This window comes from Papaver somniferum, chromosome 5 (genome assembly GCF_003573695.1).
Source record: "Papaver somniferum cultivar HN1 chromosome 5, ASM357369v1, whole genome shotgun sequence".
NCBI classification, from domain to species: domain Eukaryota; kingdom Viridiplantae; phylum Streptophyta; class Magnoliopsida; order Ranunculales; family Papaveraceae; genus Papaver; species Papaver somniferum.
This window is the reverse complement of record NC_039362.1, coordinates 159,400,701-159,422,691: the sequence shown is the minus strand read 5'-3', so window position 1 is coordinate 159,422,691 and position 21,991 is coordinate 159,400,701. Positions and strand designations below refer to the sequence as shown.

Sequence of the window (21,991 nt, the reverse complement as noted above, 5' to 3'; positions counted from 1 at the left end):
GGGTATTCTCGCGGATAAGGGGTGTTTCATATTACTTCTAGATGACCTAGTAAAATGGGGAGAATGGTCATCCACAAAAATCGGTCAAGTTAAGTGTGCTTATGGTGTAATGGGCATCCTAAAAGTAAATTAAGCACCAACATAAGTTGTTAACGACACAGCCACACCCTGTTGCTTTGATGGCTAGTACTTGTAAGTCAAAACCAAAATTTGCTAACCCTAGCGGTCTAGCTTTTTCAAGTCCATAACATCTGTTTTGAGTTTTGACTTCTATCATATTGAGGGCATAAGCATTTTCGGATTAGTAGTCTATCTCACTGTCATTGTCAGCTACCACATCACTGTGATCCGCAATTGTGATCAGTATATGGTGAGAGGAACATACATCCTCCTCCTGGCAGTTGATTTCCAAGCAGAAAACAAAAACAAATAAACAGACAGGGAATAGGAAAAGCAATTTATGCCTTCTAGATTACATGTTTTCAAGTTAGATGGATGATGGTACAAATAATACAGTTAAACAATCCTAAAACAGTTGAGACTAAAAAGAACAAATTCATGTGTTGAAACAATGATAACTATGATGCCCTAAATTTCTTTTATTTTATTGGACGGATAAAAGAACAAATTATGGATTACATTATGTTAATGTCCAAGACATGCCAGCATTGAATGACACATAAATGCCTGTACATAGAATATTCTAATATTACTTACAAACTATTGGCATGTTTGTATACTTCCATCTTATTATTCAAATCATGTCACAATCTTTGACCGGCTTTCCTTTTTTAGGCAGAGTATGACATCCCAATGGAATCAACACAAAAATCATCAGCCTGTAAGGAAGTTGCAAAAACTTTGTTCGACCTGCCAATCAAGGCTACCACGCGTCGAGATGGCCAACAATGCTAGGCCCAGAGACGGCGACCTTTTCATATCTTGAAGATCTTAATGTTTGATCAGACGTAGCTCCCATTTTCCCTCACCATCAATTAGCCGCAACTCCATAGAATGGAATGGTATAAGAGCGGGTCTCTGACATAATAGTCGTTTGTGAGGAGGTGAGAAAGCAGTAAATAAACAATTCAAACCTAAGATACCTCGGCAAAATTCCATTTCACTGTTAAACTCAAGTTTAAAAGAGCATCCTAAATTTCCAGCTGAGCTAACCTACATTTGCTTACTTTTAACTTGTTATGCATGTAACTCTAGTTTTCAGGGTGGCAAAAATGAGACTTCAGGTCTTTTTAAGAATAATAGTTTGCCTGGATTAGAAGAAAAAACAAACCAGAGGAAGAAAAATACAGCGGTTGCACTTACTTGTGAAGAGGTAACAACGGTAATGCCCATATCAGTTGCTACCCTGTATAGGTGTTCTTCAACATCAATACTGGTGGCGCTGCAATAAGAAAATAACATATGATTAGTATAGAATTAGGCCTTTTTTGTGAGAGAGAAAAGGGGGTATTTGTGAGGCGTACTTTGTGCACTCGTCGAGGATGCCAAATTTAGGATTGTGAAAGAACAAGCGAGCCTGGACGAACAGAATCAGGGGACCAAACAAGAAATGATTACGAACATGAATGATTAAGCTTTCAAGTCTTGGTAGAACAAACGAGAAGAGTTTTCACTTGATAATAAGAATTACCATGCCCAGTCTTTGTTGTTCTCCAAGAGATAGTATGTCTTCCCAATTAAGATCCGCATCCCAACCTCCCTCCTCCCTTTCAAGAAGGTATACTAATCTAACATTCTCGAGAATAGATCTCAGTCGCTCATTCAACACATCTGTTCCATCTTCAGGCTTTTCACCTACAACACACCATCAGTCCCTCAGAAGAAAGCAACAAATACAGAAAATAAAGGTCAAATAAGTTTTTCAGATATTACAGTGTAGGAGATCAATATGGTTGAATAACAAATCATTCTGCACGGATAAAGTTAAGCAAAACAACAGCTTTTCACCTTCAGTGCTCTGTTTTAATTACCTCTTTGAGACATTTGCAATGCCTTCAGCACTGCTTCCTCATAAGAGAGCGGGTAAATTATCTGGTCCCTTAAAGTTCCCAAGCAGGTGTATGGCCGTTGAGGAACGTAGAATACACCACAACTTGAGCCATTCCTTTCATTCACGATTTGGCGAGGTTTAGTCAGATTTCCACTGACAACTGGCCATAGACCATGAAGAACTCTGAAAACAGAACTTTTTCCACTACCATTCGGACCTAAGAGATTCAGTTAAATGAGTTATTAAATCAGATCATAACAAGAGAAGGAATCCAAACTCCAGCAGAGAATGAAATAATACTATTCACTAACCAGTAAGAAGAAGGCTTTTTCCTGGCGTTATATCACATGTCAACTTTCTAGCCAGCAATTTCTGGCCGGGAGTTTTTATATCAACCTCAGAGAAAGATATCTCATCTTCAACAGTTGCCTCACTCATCTCTAAAGATGATGCAGTATTCGGTAGAGAAACCTCTGTATCGCAAATCATTAATTAACGTGAGTTCAAAAGGAGAAGGCAGAGATATAAGTTCAATGAGTACGTAACTATCCATGATTACCACTTCCGTTAACCAAACCAAAACATCTGTAACACTTGCAGAAAAATGCTTCTGTCTAAATAGTCCATGCTTGTTAACAACTAAATTAAGTGATTACAGGAAAGTGCACGCTTGTTAACAACTAACATAAACAGGAAATTGTCTCTAAATTACCTTTTTGAGAAGCCTCAAGTAGCTCTTCAAGCTCGAAGATTCGATTGATACCACCAGAAAGTTCAACAAATTTCCTATTCAACTCTAGGATGTCACCAAAAGCTAGGAAGCTCTGGGACACTACAGAAGCTAGGAACCGCAAAGCATGTGCCAACTCACCTGCGCACAATTAGGCATGATGAGGAGCTCAAAACAACTTACTTAAAAATCAACAATATTTTCAACACTCACTATACCTTGTGTAGATGTCAATGCCCTATCTCCTTTGTGGTCCATGGCATACAACAAACTCAAACCCCAAGTGACATTGTGCGGCAGCTGCTTTGTGACAAAATCATCTAGTATACCAAAGAGCCACTTCTTCTTCAGAAGTAGCTTAGAGTGATTAAGAAGGTCCTTGAATTTTGCATTTACCATCTGTTCCAGGTGTCAATTATCAAGTGATTCAGATATGCAATAACTAGTATGAACAAAAATAGACTGACCGAGGAAATTAGGAAACATACAATGAGAAAGAACAGTTTCATACTCAAAGATTTCAAGTGGGTAGTTAGGAAACATACAATGAGAAAGAACAGTTCCATATAATGACCGAGGAAGCTTCACACAACTAATCATGCTAGATGGAACCAGAAAGAAAATAATGACAAGGCTGGCTAAATGCAAAACAAACACGGCATAAAGTTTATAAAGCAGTACATAAGCAGTCGATTACTCAAATTAACAGACCTCATATCAACAAACAGAAAAGATAAAGGAACGCCCCCTTCAGACCAGTACACATGGTATGAACCTTAGAACCAGATATTTTTTAAGTGCAAGTCGACAAATTATTGCAGAAATCTAAAAGACAACTACAAAAGGGGCTTATGAGAACAGGTGATAGTTAGATAGAAATCTGACCACAGCGCATGAAACTTTAGTCACTACATGATATTTGTTCAAACATTATGAATCTAAACTGTTTTCAGTTATGTCAATCTTTGGAAGCTAGTTTTAACTTTCAGATTGCTTGAATTTCAATGCACATATAGTAAATGCTATTTCAGAAGCAACCACAGTGGATAATAATGATAATATCTAATTTCTATTTGACGGTATTTTAAGATAATTGTGGTAAGCAAAATCAATTGAAGTAGATTATCTGAATTCAAGTCCATCACAGCATGGAATTTCATATAGTATGGTGTATGAAACAAAACTCAAAGGTGAACATGTGTGCACATTCAAAACATGTGCAGACGCAAGATTCTTCGTTATGGACTACAACAGAGTATCTTACAGCTTTTTCTCGAGAACCACCACCAAAGAATGCAACAGATTCAGCATGCGTACGGAGTCTTGAATGCATGAACCTAATAATGAAAAATGGACTGATTTTAGGCAGTGTATCTCTTAAGTGGTTATAATTCAGCAAAATGAGAACCATGTGGTTTGATGATATTTTCAGATGATAAGAAAAAAGACGCATAGAATTAACCTGAAGGTTCCTTCAAGTTGTTGCTCTCGACTTGCTAAGTCACCGAATTCAGGTGTTACACTCCTCAGAAAACCCAGACCTAGTAACATGTAAGCATATAGTATAGCAACTCCTCTTTGGCCAGTTAACAATTTCATTCTCCAAGTAAACCTGAAAAAATTCATTACCAAAATGAAGGGAAAATGTAAAGAGGGATCTCTATTAACATCTTGAAAAATTATAAGATCAGTATTTAAATAACATTAATATCAGCATAATGCACTTACCAGAGTATATCAACAGAAGGCTTCACCATTCCAGTGACAAGACTTGCTAAATCAGAAGTTAACTTTTCCACATCATGTGTTATTCTCTGATCTGCATCAACATTTTCTCCTGACATATTGAATACCTGGAGAGAGAAAAAAAAGAGACATTTAACAAATATTTGGAACCGGGAGTTGTTTGATGACCATGACGAATAGGTTTACATTGAAGTCCACCTCACGAGTTTGTATGCAAGAAACTCTAAGATTTGGCTCAATATCCTAAATTCTATCCATTGATTGCATGTTAATACTTGATACAGATCAAAAGAATATATAGATAAACCAGAATTTAATATTTACTGTATTTGCAATAGTTTCTATAGCATTAAAATTTAACATTAAATGACTTTGTGACATCTCATATGTTTAAACTATCCAAGAATCTTGATCAATTACCTAATACTTGATACAGATCAAAAGAATATATAGATAGACCAGAATTTAATATTTACTGTATTTGCAATACTTTCTATAGCATTAAAATTTAACATTAAATGACTTTTGTGACATCTCATATGTTTAAACTATCCAAGAATCTTGATCAATTACCTTGTAAAAAGCATTCTTTCTCAAATAGTTTTTCAGCAAATGCTGGGTCAAACGAATTCTCCACCCAAGAGCCAGTCTGGCTGTCAAGTACCTGAATAAATAATAGAATAATTTCACTCTCAAAAAACACAGAACGAATATAATCTAATAAAGCCCAGATGTATATGGTTTCACTTCAGGTACGTGAATGACGACCTAAGGGCGAATGCCAGACACTTATCCCTCTTCCCATTGTAATAACCAATACTACAAATCCACTATTCCACGTACGTAAACAACTCCGCTAGAAGCCAAAAACAGGACACCCATGAAACTAAGCATGCTAGTACTGCTATTTAAGCAAAACAGTGTTCAACAACTGAAATTTCCATATTAAAAATATTTCCCCTCATTTTTCATGTGGTTCCCGGAGGATTTGATTGTTAGGGATCTCCAAGAAGGTTTAAATCTCCTGAATTACCTCAAAGAAGGAGCAACTACAGATGATGCCGCACTCTGAAGGACACTGATGCCAGTTAATCGAATAAAGGCTGCCTTATCCTGTTCAAGAACGTACTTTACACTGGTTCCTGTAAAATCAAAAGTGATGGAAACTAATTAGGGAGGCAAAAAGAGTATAATGCAGACCAACAATAATAAGCTCTGGATTACCGTTCAAGGAAGCAATTCGGTCTGAAATCCATGTCCTCGATATAACAAGTAAAGCTACCGCAAAAAGTTGAGCCCCCTGTTTATCAAGCAATGCAGGTACCTAGAATGATGCAGAGTAAAGAAAACCAGAGCCAAGTCATACCACATCCAGTCAATATAATACTATGGTAAACTACACCGAGTTTTTAAATTTGAAGACAGACAAGTTACAGCAGTAAATAAAGACTGTTAATACAAAAAACATGTGTGCAATGGTTAAATTTACGGCATGAGAACACAGAACACTCCTGTACTATTTCATGCCAGGTCTTTTACAATACATGCATTCAAATACTATAATGCAGTTGAATTATGACAATAAAGCAGCAAAATCAACAGCAAAAGAGAAACCCAAGCAGAAGGAGTAGCAGTAGTTATAAACTTAAATGACGATAACGCAACAAAGAAGAAAAGGATGAAGAAGCAGAAGTGTGAACCTATTTTAGTAGTTACATGCTTAAGCTGCATATATTATTGCATATTTTTTTCTAATAAAGAAGAAAGGTGGTGTGAGCTTCTTCAAGACTCACAGATGAACCCAAACCAAAAGGATTTGATGCCCGCTTAACTTTAGGTAAGCTGGTATTATCTGGAGCAGTCCTATCTTATCCCAACACATTTAGATATTGTGTTATGGATAAACTCAAAAACTAAGATGGATCAATAAAGCGTACTAAATGACTCTAACCTTCAACGAACAAAAGTTATGGGAAAGGTTCATTAGATCTTTACCAATATTTTAAACATTGCAGCAACTCTTAATGGCAGTGCCCTTGGAGTGTTCTTCATTTGGGGGACCACAGGCAATGGAACCTCATGATCAACAACAGGAGATTTTCTCAATACCTCTGGAACATAGGATTGTGCCTTGGTACCCGTAAATGCAGTATCCTGGTAAAAACAGGAACCACAAAAACAGCCACTAAGAGAATTAACAATGTCAGTGCAAGTAATACATTATCAATTACATGCTCAGAAGAAATGTGAACTCTTAAGACCTTTTTAGTGGGAGCAAAGGCTCGTTGAACAGTCATGGCATCACTTTGCCGGTGCTTATCAGATGACTTTATCATATTGCTCTCAACTTCAGTAATCTCCGAAGATTCATCATCCCTATAGTCGTAAAAGTAGTTTAGCATTGAAATTGCATGAACAGTATGAAGAACAGATGTGAGAAACCAGAAATCAAACCTCTTATGGTGAACTCTCCAGCCCCCTTCCCCATCCAGAGACAAAACAATATCATGAAAAGCAACGAGTGCAGGACGGTGTGATATAGTTATGCATGATGTCCCCATAGCCCGAACTTTAGCACAGAAACGTTCTTCCATGTCAGTAGTAACAGCACTTGTGCATTCATCGAGAATAGCAAACTTGGGTTTATGGTAAAATAGCCTGGCCATCCCTAATCTTTGCTGCTCACCTAGAGAGAGTTCATCACCCCAGTTTATCTCCTCTTCGGGAGGATAACGATCTAACAAATACTCAAGGTCAACCTAGCAAAGAAAAAAATAAATCAAGACGATCTCAAATGGAGTTACTTTAGGATAAGATAGCATGTCAAAAGGAGAGTCCTATACACAGTGTGCACGTACACACACACACGCGTGTGTGTGTGAGAGAGAGAGAGATTACATTTTTCAAAAGCTCTGCCATCTCGCTACGAGTGAGTAGTTCAATCCCTCCACTTGCTGTAAGAGGATAAATTAGCTGATCACGGAGTGTTCCTACAGCTGTATACGGTCTTTGTGGCACATAAAAAATCTCCTTATTAAGATTAGATCCAACACCAGGCTTTACAATGTAACCAGATACTAGTGGCCACAGTCCTCCTAGAACTCGGAAAAGGGAACTTTTTCCGCTGCCATTTGGACCTTCACAAAAAAGACAGGCACATAAATTCGCAGTGCAAAAACATGACGAGCAAACACAAATTTAATAATTCAAATTCAAGGTAAGAATCAATGCTGGTCAGAAAACAAATACACCCATGATTATGGTACCATGAACTTTCAGATGCAGAAGCCTTGTGATCCATAGATTAGTACAACTCAAATAGCTAAAATAACAGTTTACCAAGTTACTGGACGACATCGATATGACCTATATTTTCTACCGTGGAATGACCAAATTAAAAGATAAATCAAGCTTAATATCTTTCCTTTAACATATCGCAACATATAAAGGGAAAGTTCTAGATATACCTAGGAGAATCTTAATAGTTAGTTCTTCTCCAACATTCAGAAAATAGTAAGTTTTCTCTAACTTCTATAGTAATAGTAAAGTCATACGAGGAACAACTATAAAAATAAATAAACACATAAAACGACCGAACATCTCAAAAGATAAATAGACACTAAATTACTGATACCAATCAAATTTTATTTAAGAGATGTAAAACACAAACAACTGAAATCCTAACTGCAAAATAAAATATTACCTGTAATTAAAAGGTTAGATCCTGATTCAACCCTAAGCGTTAAATCATCCACGAGTACATTGCCCGTCGGTGTAACTACCTGAAAGCAGCTTCTTTATAATCAGAACACTGAAAATAATACATAATAGTAATGTAACAAAGTGAGCGCACATTGCAGAATACTTCAATTACCTTGACGCCGGAGAACTCAATGTAATTAGCCTCACAAATATAATTCCTGCTTCCATTTCTTTGAATAACACTTTTATTGTCATGTGCACTTAACTCCCTCGAGACAACCATTAGCTCATGAATGCGGTCAGCATAACCACTGAAAATACAAAAGACAAAAAAAATATGTTACATATAACAAATTATTTAATTATTATTTACCATCCTGTAGCATTAAAACATCTGCCTGGTTCAAGCGTCATAACACCTAAATCTGTGAAAGACCAAATGCACCAACAATGAATACGTCAATGAAATCACCTTAACCGGTTTAGCCGTCTTGAACTTATAGAAAGAGTCCCCAGGGACTGAAATAAAGATATTATAACACTTGTATGATATCTTAGGTTGCTCAACATCTCAGCTCTTCCCAAGGTGGAAGTGTCAGGTCTGAGATCCCCAGAAAAGAAAGGCTCGATAATAAGCACAACTGCTACTGTAGCACCAAGATACTTCAACAGGAAATCTTGAATCATTCCAAACCACCAATGATCATGAAGAACAAGTTTCATGTGCTTGACAAGATTTTTGAACTTCTGCTGAATATGTGATTCTTCTCTGTTTTCTCCTCCATAAAATGCAATACTTTCTGCATGGGTCCTTAACCGTGAATGGAGCTGTCGATAGTCCCCTTCCAATTGTTGCTCTTTGGACATCAATTTCCCAAATGAAGGAGAGATATTTACAATCAACCCACCTACCCCTGTTACATAAGCCTGAGAAAGTGACAAAGAATGTCACCTGACAAAAAATTCCATATTCCATCTAAGAATGATAAAAAAGACGGAAAAAGGAGTAATTGGAAAGGATGACCACAGCCAGAGAAACTTCACAGAAATGTAGTAAAGATTAAGAAATCCAGGGGAGAAGAATTACCAATATCCAGAGAATGTATTTGGGACTTGCGTAAGAACAAAGACGCCAACTATAAAGAAGACCATCAGTGACTGCTATAAGATCTTCATGTACAAGGTCACTTAATTCTGAACAGAACCTAGGTATGTCGCTAGCTATTCTTTGTTCAGGGTTTGTTATCCGTCCATCAACATGAGATATTTTGTAGTATGCCATATTCTGAAACCAAAGCAATGTTGGTGTAAGCAATATAAATCATTGAGAAGCATATATGAATATCTGATATCATAACCCCTCTATGATGCTACACATCATATATGGTTGCAATCTCATAGCTGTTCTACAGATACAACTTGAGTTCACTTCGACAACCAAAAACATAAGCCCCTCATTCTTCAGGCAAGGACAAACCATCTGATAACAAGAAGTGTATAACTGATAACAGGTGAAGGCAAGCAAGGAAAACATAATGTGCATCCAGTACCTCAAAATAATGTGCATGAGTAATTTCAGTCAATATTTTTCTGAACCTCAGACTTAGGCTTCCTGTTATGTATTTTGAAGTTGAAAGCAAGGTTGATTGAAGAAAACACAACAGAAGGTTTTCAAGAATCAGACGCAAAAATGCCGGTATACGTCGAAGAAATGCGGCACGAAATAGGAACCCTTGCACTTTCGCAAGTCTATTGCTCAAAGTTGTTCGCAAGGCCTGCAAAAGCATGAGATCAGTTTAAAGATTAAAATAAAATAAAAAAAGACTATTTGAGTATAAAGCAATATGACGCACATCAACGGTTTTGTGGTGCCCTAACAAACACGGTCGAGCAGAATTTGTTACCTAGAATGATACCAGCACATGAGTAACATCTTACCCAACATGTGAAGAATTACCTAGAAAGGAACATTTCATGGTCTCCACGTATAAATTCATAAACTCTTTTTCTTTTCTTTTTTAACGATTCAAATGACCTCTTAAAATTGCACTAAACCAAATTTCATAGTAGTCTGTATGGAATTACATCGATGAACCTAAACACAACCTGACCCACTGGATTTAGAAAAAAATTACTTACTTGGTATAAATTGTATCTATCCGATGATGACGAAGACATTTCCACTGATGTATTATTCATGCACTATTTGCACTTATCAATATTTATACTCTTACGATAATCAACTGACAGAAACAATCTGTGCAATTGAGGTGATAATCCTTGATAATGATGTATTTAAGAATCTCACAGAATTTTATTTACTTGACTAAGAAAGAAAGGGCCTTTGTGCTTAACCAAACATGCGGAATTCAATCCTCTTTCGTGAAGGAGTCAGCGAAGGAAGTGTAATAACTAATAAGCCAATGTAACACATGCATAAAGTATTTGCCAGATTCTCCTTAAAGAGTACAAGTTACAAAATACTCTTGAATATGCGCAAACATTAAAGTAGATAGAGATTTTGATATAGTGGATACTAGGAAATAGATTAAATGATAAGTTCCGAGTACGCAGTCACTTAGCTTACCACAATAGCAACTAGAGTAAGAAGATCCTTCGCACCCAATTTGCCCATATGAGACAGTAGGATAGCTGCTAGTACTTTGAGAGATCTCAATCTCCCTTTTTTTACTGTTTTTTTAACAACTTTACCATTCTGATCAACTTCATTTGATCTTTTCTTATCAACAACCGTTTTGGTGGTACGACCAAATGAATCATCCTCACTGCATCTAACACGACTTCGTGATTGCATGTACGCAGTTGTTCCACCAACAACTAATACACTCGTAGCTATAGCCAGGATTTTCCTGATTCAAGAGCAACAAACAGGTAGTTAAGGATAAGCAATATACTATCCATGAAAGGGTATCAAACGTATGATCTATTGAAGTTTAGACCATCCTAAAGTGCACAAACTCTGTAGATAGATCTGATCTTACGTTGACAGGATATTTCACAGTTCAGATAAATGTTTTGATGTTGTTACTAGGATGATATGGTGTACATTTTAATCTCAGCAGCATGGACTTGAAACAGAAACCGTTTATCAAATAGGCTATGAAGATATTTTACACATCAATTTCGGGGATGTATCAATTTTCTGAGTAAATATTCCTCATAACTAAAACATAAAACATGTGATAAGTTTAAGATTCATCGATGAGCACTTATTTTGTCGTGGATACAAAAACAAGAACATCAAAACTAGTGATACCTTCTTGAAGCCAAAAGATTCCGACCATGCTCAGTTAACTTCAATAACTGAAGAGAAGGCATTTTCTAAGATGGCTCTTTTCCAACAAGGAGATGTCAGCGGATGGAAAAGACTATCTTTGTGAATTAAAGAAGCAGAGACTTTGACATGCTACAATATAACCTTGTAACACCATTCTTCCAGTATAACCTACAGCATAATGAAAGGAATTCTTAGTTGTTTGAGTGCATTAGAAGTTCATCTTTCATAGACCAAAACATCAAGCATGATATATCATATTGAACACATAACCTTTCGCGAGTAGAGTTGAACTTGTTGTGGTATCTAGAAAAGATTCCAGAACACACTGGACTAGACGATATGTGCAAAACCTTACTGATTTAGATGGACTAAACGATCCAAACTCATACAGAGAAGTATTAAATTACTTCAATTTAAGCAACTCCGCAAACAGTAACTTAATTTCCGAACAAAACCCTTAACTAGTCTTTAAGAATAGCAGTGATTAGCCACCAAAAGTGAAGAAGTGAGCTCCTAATAGGAGCCCTATATAATTTCCCATTAGTAAATCACAGAATCCTTACTGCAACATATAAGCTATTAAGTACCCAAAACGCAGGAAGTGAGAAAAATAAAAGACCAAAAAAAGGTATGTATAACTCCAGTGAATTTTGAGAAACTAATACTTTTGAACCTAGACCATACTGAGGTTTTGTTGAATGTTCTTTCCTTAGCTATCTTTATCACAAAAGCTTCTTTACCTTCTTCCGAGACAACACCAAGAAAACTATGTGTGCTGAAAAAGTCCTTTCTCTAATTTTCTTCATTGACCAGACTATCAATACAATAAAACCATAGTGTCGTATAACATGAGAAATTTAAAAATCTCCTTGGATCTCTTAGAACAATTCGCAGTACTAAATGTTCTTATTCTGCCGAAAAATGCAGTGAAATGCTACTTACAGACTTCCAGTTTCATTTGGGATCTCATCACAATTCCAGGAATCAGTATAAAGCTTAACAAATACAGAAGAACCTATTTAAAATTAAAAACTAAATACCTTCAATTCAAATTTAAAAAATTAAACTAAAATCCATGAACAATTCAATAAGAAAATTCAATTTAAGGAAATACTGAAAATTCACCTGAATAGAGATAAAATTTAATCGCCACAATAAGAAATGAAGTACACCAGTCTTCTTCCTCCTCTTCAGTTGGATCGACAATTCTCTTCTCTGTATATACCTATCTAATCTACTATATCTATATCTCTATCTTTTGATCAAGAAGAGATCATTAAACTCTCTCTTCTATGATCAAATCGACCATAATAAAAATACTAAAAACCCTAATTTTCCATTAAAAACCCTAAGAATTATTTATTAAAAATCCCAGAAGAATTTTTTTCACACTGCGTGAGAAGTGATGAAGGAGAGATAGAGAGATAAACAGATTTTGGTGAGAGTCCCGGAAAAATCAGAAAAAGGGTGGGTGATGTCATGAAGACTCTCAGCAAGTCAGGTCTATTGAATTGATAATATTCCAAAGTCCCAGAAATGCATCGTGGCAATCTAGATTTCCATCTTATTATGGTACTACTAGTACCGTATACCAAGGTTTGAAAAACGGCCGTTTTTTCTGAAAAAACGTCCGTTATAACGCTCACGCCCATATACCGTGCCCGTGAGGCTCACCAACACGCTTACCTAAATAACACCGATAAATAGGAAAAAATGGTGTTATTTAGACCCGTTATAACGGTTTTCACACCTGTGATTATCGTTTTTCTAAAATTAATATTTCATTTTTTTTCTTCTAAATAACATTTTAACACACGTTTTTTACACCGTATTTTCCGTTTTCATACCGATTATACCCGTTTTTAAGGAAAAAAATTTTGAGTTGGAGAAATTCTTATACAATTTTTAATTTCAAACTTACAACTAAAATTTCATAAATAATCATTAAACACTTCAAATTTTATAAACTTACAATAAGTAACCTAGTGACAGTAGTGCTTGAAATTTTAAACTTAGACAAACCAACTTGTACCGGCATTTTTTTTCGACTTATTCAAGTATTTTCTGTTTTCTCGACGATTCTCAGTTGATTCCTCCTCCTCTTCCTCCGCCTCATATTGGTTCGCGTAATGCATTTGGTTGTCGTAGTTAACAGTATCGTCATCTTCATAACCATAGTCTTCTTCCTCATTATCATTACGATTATCTACTTCATTATTGATATTAATATTGGAATTATACTCTTCATTAATTCCTCGGGTATCTTCTTCTGGACGATCTTCAGTGTAATGAGAATTGTATATGGGATTTTCATTTTCATGACCTTGTGTATTGTCTCCAAATGTTAGGTTACCAAAGTCATAAACAAAGTTACTCACTGGCAACCTTTGATATGAGATTTCAACTTCTGGATCATGCCATTCGTATGGGGGAGGGAGAGGCTCTGGATTATTAGCTGCTTCCTTTTCCAATTTATTTAACCAATGTTCTTCCTGAGGTAAAACTGGTGTTTCATCATCCCCTGCTATCCAATCAAGCATATTTTCATCTGTCAGCAGGCTATGAACATCGTGGACATCGATGTTATGTCGCTTTGCTTTAACTTGAACTCTTTGCTGCTCCAATCTTAAATTGTACTGAACATATACCAAATCATTTATTCTTGACGAAACTAAACGGTTGCGTAGTTTGGTGTGAATTCTTTCAAACACACTCCAATTCCTCTCGGATCCAGACGATGTGTTTGTCTGGCTTAGTATCTTTACCGCCATCCTCTGGAGTGATGGAAACTGAGCACCGTATGACAACCACCAGCTTACAGGATCACCTTGCAGAGCAGCCAATCTTGCTGATGGTGATGCAAATTGGCCTTGCATCATTTGCATTCTTCCCGCCTAAAAATATCAAAAACTGTGAATATAAATTCATATAATTACGAAATTAATTGTTAATAAAAATTCACACCTCTAGCATGCATGTCGCTTGTTCTTGAGGGCTACTAATCATTTTTGATATAACTTCACTGAGACAAATTTGGGGCTGAGAAATTTCATTGTTGATGAGATTGGCTGCTGGGTTGTAGATATAATATGGATTCAGAAAATGCGCTGCAGCATGAAGAGGAGAACTCAACTGATATTTCCATCGTCGGTTAATCACACCTACAATAGAATTATTTCGAGTTTTACCCAAACCCCTTTCTATAATTTCCACACATGTAGCAAGTGCATGAAACAAATAACCCATGGTAGGTTTATATGAATCCAAGAAACGGATCATTTTCAACAAAGGACCAACCATCATGCATGCATTTTGGCATGTGTGCCAAAACATCTCATTCAAAATAATGTTTTTCACATCTTTAGCCGTACGAGTTTTTCCTTCTGGCGAGTTCACAAATTCTTGGTCTACAAAAAGACTCTCAATTGCATTACGTTGATCAATGATACTTTTGATTGCGATAAAATTTGTCGCAAACCTTGTTAAGCCAGGGCGCAATAGATTGCGTCCCCCAGAATGTTGTCTGAATCTAGCAAGAACCCAACCATGATTATAAATAAATTTACTGATTTTTCTAGCTTCTGAAATCACACCTTTAACAAAGGGGAACTTTTCAGTATCTTCCAACATTAAATCCAACACATGAGCTTCACAAGGTACCCAAAAAAATGTACCATACTCTATGGTCAATCTCATACCTATTAAAACAAAATGAGAAATGAATTAATAATATATAAAAATAAACAACTGTAATTAAATTAAGTTGTAATAGTTACCTGCGGCTTTGAATTGGGATCCTTGATCAGTTACTATATGAACAATATTTGTCGGACCAATATCTTCTATAACCGGTCTGAACAAACTCATCAAATACTCTGCTGTCAACCGATTATGCTCGATGTCAACGCTTTTCAAAAATGTTGTCCCATGGCCACTGTAAACTAAGAAGTTTACAATCGTATGGTTATTTTTGTTTTTCCAACCATCTGACATGAGTGTACACCCATACTCTCTCCAATAATTTCGTTGGACCGACACCACATCCTTCTGAATCCTTTGTTTTTCCTGCCTTAATAATGGGTTCGACAACTTATAGGAAGACGGAGCTCTGTATGATTTTCCGAAATTTGCAACTGCATTGAATGCCTTGTGGTACTGAGTTGAGTTGGCCACATTGAAGGGAATATCATTAGCATAGAAAAAACGTCCAACAGAAGAATCAACTTTTTCCCGGCATGTTTTACTTCTCCCAAAATTCGCCATGCTAGGTTGAGAATCCCTATTAGTATTATATTGTCCTCCCATATCTACAGACATCCTAGGTGCTTGGTGTGGTGTACGCATTGAAGAACTAGGTATGTCCATAGAGGCCTGTGGACGCTGTGATGTACCTTCTCCGGCATTAGTATTCTTACTTTTTCGTCCAAAAAGGTTCTTCAACTTCGATAACCCGCCCATTTTCTTTTGTGTTACCGGCGCTTGTTCTTCTTCATCTATATCATGCACAGGGTTCCACGGTTCGTTTTCATACATATCTTGAATTTCTGTATCTTCATATTCAGTTTCTGGTACTCGTTGCCGTTTTGCTTTGTTTCTGTCTTGCACCCATACTTTTGCTAAATTTTTAATCTCAAGTGGCACATGCATGCAGGGAGTAATTGTACCTCTTTGTTGTGCCAAATGCATTTTGAAACGCGAAATTCCCGCAGACACTTCTTTTTCACAAAAATTACACTTCAACTTTTTACCATCACTCATTACAGTACAATATGCATGAAAAACATCTCGTTTTGCAGATGTTGATCCTTTCATTATATTCTGTAAGTAGGAAATTTCACATAGCAATAAGTGACATATATAAATACAAGTTAAGTGGACATATTCCATCAATATAAAAATGGTTAAAGTAGCATTATAATTAGAAATCACAAGTTGCATTAGTCATTTACTCAACTTGAATATTAAAAGTTGAAATTAAGGATCGTGTAGCCTCTCATTTTTTAATGATTGAGAACAGGAATACAAACATACCATACATCAATTCATCATGCCATTTTTTTTATAAAGAAACAATGATTTTTTACGTGCCAACTGATTCAAGTTGAAGGACTATTTAATTATGAATATTAACATTTATTAAAACATTTCTTAAATAAATGATAATGAAATGAACAAAAAATCTATATTTCTTAAAACATTTCTTAGATAAAAATGAAACATTTATTAAGTAAATATACGTTAATAGAATGAAACATTTATTCACTTAATATTTCTTAAATATTTCTCAAACATCATGAAAGAAAAAAACATCGATATTTCTCAAACATCTATATTCACTACTCTAACATCATGAAAGAAAAAAACGATAATAAATAAATTAATAACGTATTAATAAATTATATCTCTAATTGAATGAAAAATCTACAAAAAATAATTAATATTACCTCTTAAACTTGTATTTGAGAAATTCAAAATGTAAAGCATTCCTTTGAGCAAGAAGCAGAGAACCAGAGAACCAGAGGTATTGATTTCATTTCAATTCTCTTCTTGTCCTTTTAAAGCATTCCTTTGGGCAAGAAGACATAATAGCTAGCAAATCGAAATATTCTTGAAACATTTGGAATCTCGTTGCATGCGTATATAAGCACAGGCTAGCTATGTCTTTGATCATGAAACCAACTACTCTTTTTACTTTTTTTTTTTGTTTTATTTCTTTAACTTTTGAGTCTGAACTCTAAAGTACATACCACATGTAGCATATACTGTACACACCTCCAAATGCAAAAGAAAAAGATAAATCGACTCCCTGACTTCCCTCTCTCACTCTCTTTTTCTCTAGCTAGTCTCTGATTCTCTTCCTGTTGCATTCCTTGTTGGTTAGTCTTGTAGCAAGTAGCTAAGAGCCTAGGAGTATTATTTGACAACAAAGTTTTGACTGCTTTTGAATCCGAATATGCATTACTGAAATATTGGGGAATGCATTGAACTATTCGAGTGACAACTTGAACATATCAAGTGGATAGTGATAGTATGCGTGTATAAATATTGTCGGTAGACGATAACTACAATGCATTGTTATAAGTCATAGACTTAGGGTTGTGAATTTTACTAGATATCCATAAATTTGTATGTTAAAAACCCATAAACAAATAAATAAAAAATCAAATAAATAAATTAAACCAAAAAAAATGAACAAAAGTAGTAACAACGTTATTTAGACCCGTTGTAACCGTTTTCACAGCTGTAATTACCGTTACATAGCAAATTCAGATCACAAATTATTTATTTTTCTTATTTAACCGTTATCACACCCGTTATTTAAAAAAAAAACGTCAAAAAAACGCGTTTTATTCCTATATAACGCGTTTTTGACCCAAAACGTGCTCACACCCGTCAAAACACGTTATAACGGTCACGCCTAGTACCTGTGACTTGGGCCGTGACCCGTTTTCAAACCTTGCCGTATACCAACCGTAAGTCAGTCAGGTTTTAAATCGGCTTTATTAACTTGTGGTCCGTAGGGGGTAGCTCATGTTTGAGATCCAAATTGAGTTTTGTGTTTTCTAGTTTTGGAAATTAAATAGACTTTTACGCCAATAATTGCACAAAGAAATCCAATCATTTCCAAATTACGGGATATTAGATGTTTTCATCCTCTCCGTGAGAGCAAATTTTATACTAGACTTACAAATCGGATGAAGGAAACCAAATGACCTGAGTCACCGACTATACCAGCCAGCATTCCTCGAGTCAAGTTACACACATGTCAGGGTTACTGCCGACGCATGAGAGGCTAATTTTCATTAAAAAAAAAAAATCCTTCATGGGAAATAAATATTGTTAGTTGGTGATTGGTTCATGAGAAAATTATAAACGTTTTCATGGCCCCTAGAGTTAATCCAGACTTGGCCTTTATAATCCAAAAGCAAAGCAGAACTGACAACAGTAAAAGAGGTTGAGAGAACACCACTGGACATGCTTTACCACTCTAAAGACCATGTTCTCTAAAACATAACTACTTTGATATAATTGCACAGAGTGAAAACTCAAAACGAAGTTATGACAGTACACCAACACAAGCTAAATGGTAGTTGAAAACCGACGACTAGCTTGCCACAGTTTTGATTCTACATACACTAGTTAGTTTTGTCCTGAGCTTCGGCTCAAGTATAAGAAGTAGAGGGTTCATTTATCATCCTTCTTGCTTGCAGCATGAGTAGTAGCATCATCTTCAGGTTGAGGGAGTTGTAAACCCATGAGACCAAGCAAGTTGGAAGCAGGCCCGGGAAGGCCTTGTTGAGAAGAGAAAGAATCAAGGAGGCTCTTCACTAAGTTTACATCAACATCAATTGGTGTCAACTCCTCATCCTCCACTTCCATTTCCACATTTGACGATGATGATCCCTGCAATCCCCAGGCAATGGAAACAAGGTGGCGCATTAGTACGTTGTTTAAGTAGCCAACAGGACATATAGGAAATTGTTCTGTAGAATCTCACAATGGAAAAAATTGACATGCTGATATATATGGCACCAAAACTGAAATCAACAATCAGAACTACTACAGGAAGATGGCAAAAAACAAACCTCATTAGTAGTTTTAGATGGCTGTGCATTTGCACGGACAAAACTTTTCTTTAGAGTAGTAGACTTTAGTTCCTCATTTAGGGCATCAGAGTAAGTGCCCATAAAAGTATTCCCTGCATCGTCACCTTCTGAAAGATCACTCTCATCTTCTGATTCATCTGCGATTTAACAATTTCATAACTAATCAACAATTTGTGTAATAGGGGTACTGAGTATCAGGTTCAAAGTTCAAATCCTAATGAAACTATGAAGAAGAAACAATGCCCTTCCAACATTTTGCTCAAGCTTTAGCAATAAAAATACAAGCAAATCAGGGACAAGTGATAACCAAAAAGTCAGAATCCTGATGAAATATTTACCAAACTCCATATCTGAAGAAGATCCTTCCTCGAGATCAGCATCATCACGGCCGCCAAATCTACCCATTACAGATTCAATGTCTTTCATAAAGCGTTCTACATCCAGATCCACCATGTCTGAGTTCCTTCAAGAACGATAACGAGGGTAATTTGTTAGTGTGACATTGTGTTTAGCAGCCAACATGCCAACTGGATAAGTAAATACGGGCCATAATACATAGGACATGTAGAATCACAAACTGTAACTAGTAGTGGCAGGAAAGGAATGACCCACAGTGAATAGAAAAGATCGTTGAATTTAAAAAACATGATACAGGTGTTCATGGCATTACGCAAAACATATTTATAGTGTAAATAATAATGCTATGATAGTTCACAGCGAAAAAGAAAAGACATTATAGGTGATACTGCAATAACATGTATAGTTACAAACCTGTTTGTAGGAACCTCTGCACCCTCATAGCTCGAAACCTTGTGGACAAATGATTGCATTGAATTTACAATATCACCAAGATCAGAGTCATTTACGGCACTTCCAGCAGAACAATCTGCATCCTTCTTTTCTTTTGCCTTTTGACTCTTTTTTTGCTTTACTTCGTAGAGTTCCAACTCTTTCTCTCTCCTTGCCATGGCCAATTTTAACTCATCTTCACCATCATAAAGCCAAGCATCGTTATCTGAAGGAGGAAGATCAAGACCCTTAAATTCTTCAGAGGAGTGGGGCAAAGCAAAGATTTCGTCAATACGTCTAACTGGAGCACTCATCATTTCACTGAAACAAAACATTCAAACACCCAACATATGATCATGGAAACTACTAGCAATTGAACACAATTTACAACACAAAATGAATCGAAAGAGTACACAAACTGGAAGCTGTCTATATGAAAATACCAATACCTTGCCCGAGAAAAGGAAGAACTACTTCTATAATATTCTTGAACATTTTCCATGAGTCGACGATATTCTTTTGATCCAGGAAGTAGTTGTTTAAAATACCCACTACCCTCAAAGGTCTCCTTGAAAGCTTCCCAAGTACTAGTTCCCTTGCCATCCAAATTTTCATGACGTCTTTGTTGATACATCATTTCAAACCCACATGCTATTTTCATACCCAATTCAGCCTCAACATAAACAGAAGCATCATTTCTAGACGGCATTGGATAACATTTGGGTGCTTGAAAAGTTTGTTGAACTAATTGTGCATACATTGCCCTTGACAATCTAACAGAAACCATAACAATCTCTTCACTAGTTCCAGCACTTACAAATTTCTCCATTTTAGCAGCATATTTCATTGAATCAACATCTCTATCATAAAAACTCTCTACCGCTAGCGAAATCAAACAAGGTTCATATTTCAAAACCTTGGCTATAGAAACAGGAACCCTAACCCTAACTTGATGCATATTCAACCTAGCTCTATTAGGATACTCTAAAATTCTATTCCTTATCGCTAATTGAATCGGTTCTGGCGCCCTAACTTTTTTATCATCATGTAATCCTCCTATATAGTGTAAAGCATCAATCAATTTGGGGTTTGAAGGAAAAGTCTGTTTAGGTATAATATTAAGCTCACCTCTTCTGATAAAGACTCGATTCTTGCTTGTTTCTGGGTTTAACCAATTAGGCAGATGAAACGCAGCTTCAATTAGAAGAAATTCTCCATCAGTATCCCAAACCTGAATAGATAGTTGAGGGATTTTTCTTGAAATTTCAAAGAGAAGAAATACAATAAACCATTCATCTTCAAGATTATCACCGTACTTGGTTTTTCCATGAAAGTAAGGAGGAGTTTCAGAAGGGATTTCAGGGTTCGAGAGAGTAAGAGTGAAAGGTTCGTGTTGCCAGATATAGTCAGTGGTGTAAGGAGAAACAATTTCGAGTATTTGAAGATGAAGAGAGTGAATTGAAGAAGATGATGAGAAGAATTCTTGATTGGTTCCATCATCAGGGTTTAGGGTTTTAGAAGAAGAGGATTCATCTGGATAAATTGCGTAAAAAACTGTATCCTCTGGGATCCGAGAGGTGGAAGTTGAAGAATTCATGGGTTTTCAGTTTCTCTTGGAAACCTTGAGAAGGTTTATGGACTAACAACGCGTTTGGTCTATAGTTACTATTGTCTATAATTATTATTTACACCTCTTAGTGGCAATAAATACTCTCTTGTTTAGGGCCGAACATGGTGTCGGTTAACTGTTGGAAACCGACCGAACCAGACCAATAAGAAAGAAACCGAACCAAACCATTTAGATTTGGATTGGTTTGATAGAAAAAGTTGAAAAACCGACATTACTGGTTTGGTTTTCGTTTGACCTGAAAACCGAACCAAAAACCATTGGGAAACCGATTAATTTTTAAACTTAGTTTTTACTGTCGATTTAAAAGTATTAGATTCTACCCATTGATTTAGAGGATAAATAGAAACCCTAAATCTAATATTTCATTATGATACTCTCCCTATTTCTCTTTCTCTCAGCCGCCTCCCTTCTCCACCCCCAACTACAGCTGCTGCTACTCGACTTTTTTCTTCCCGTCTTCCTTCTTTTTTATTTGTCA

At 36.1% G+C, this 21,991-nt stretch overlaps 2 protein-coding genes across 2 annotated transcripts; both read right to left on the bottom strand.

Moving 5' to 3' along the window:
• Window positions 1–563: 563 nt before the first annotated feature.
• On the bottom strand, window positions 564–12,999 carry LOC113283390 (ABC transporter D family member 1-like). Its single transcript, XM_026532626.1, has 26 exons — window positions 12,613–12,999; window positions 11,467–11,655; window positions 10,777–11,059; window positions 9,740–9,964; window positions 9,277–9,474; window positions 8,662–9,116; window positions 8,362–8,500; window positions 8,191–8,269; window positions 7,386–7,624; window positions 6,942–7,246; window positions 6,749–6,863; window positions 6,483–6,641; window positions 5,712–5,811; window positions 5,521–5,629; window positions 5,061–5,151; window positions 4,470–4,594; window positions 4,204–4,353; window positions 4,006–4,078; window positions 2,960–3,140; window positions 2,724–2,882; window positions 2,323–2,484; window positions 1,992–2,228; window positions 1,652–1,815; window positions 1,485–1,537; window positions 1,324–1,402; window positions 564–1,038 (listed from the first exon to the last, which is right to left on the bottom strand). The coding sequence occupies exons 2-26, from the start codon at window positions 11,526–11,528 to the stop codon at window positions 952–954; spliced, it is 4,029 nt and encodes a 1,342-aa protein (XP_026388411.1). The 5' UTR covers window positions 11,529–11,655; window positions 12,613–12,999; the 3' UTR covers window positions 564–951.
• Window positions 13,000–18,311: 5,312 nt separating this feature from the next.
• Window positions 18,312–21,543, bottom strand: LOC113283389 (protein ecdysoneless homolog). Its single transcript, XM_026532625.1, has 5 exons — window positions 20,333–21,543; window positions 19,866–20,204; window positions 19,433–19,557; window positions 19,074–19,231; window positions 18,312–18,891 (listed from the first exon to the last, which is right to left on the bottom strand). Exons 1-5 carry the CDS (start codon window positions 21,478–21,480, stop codon window positions 18,673–18,675), a joined length of 1,989 nt encoding a protein of 662 aa, XP_026388410.1. The 5' UTR covers window positions 21,481–21,543; the 3' UTR covers window positions 18,312–18,672.
• Window positions 21,544–21,991: the final 448 nt, after the last annotated feature.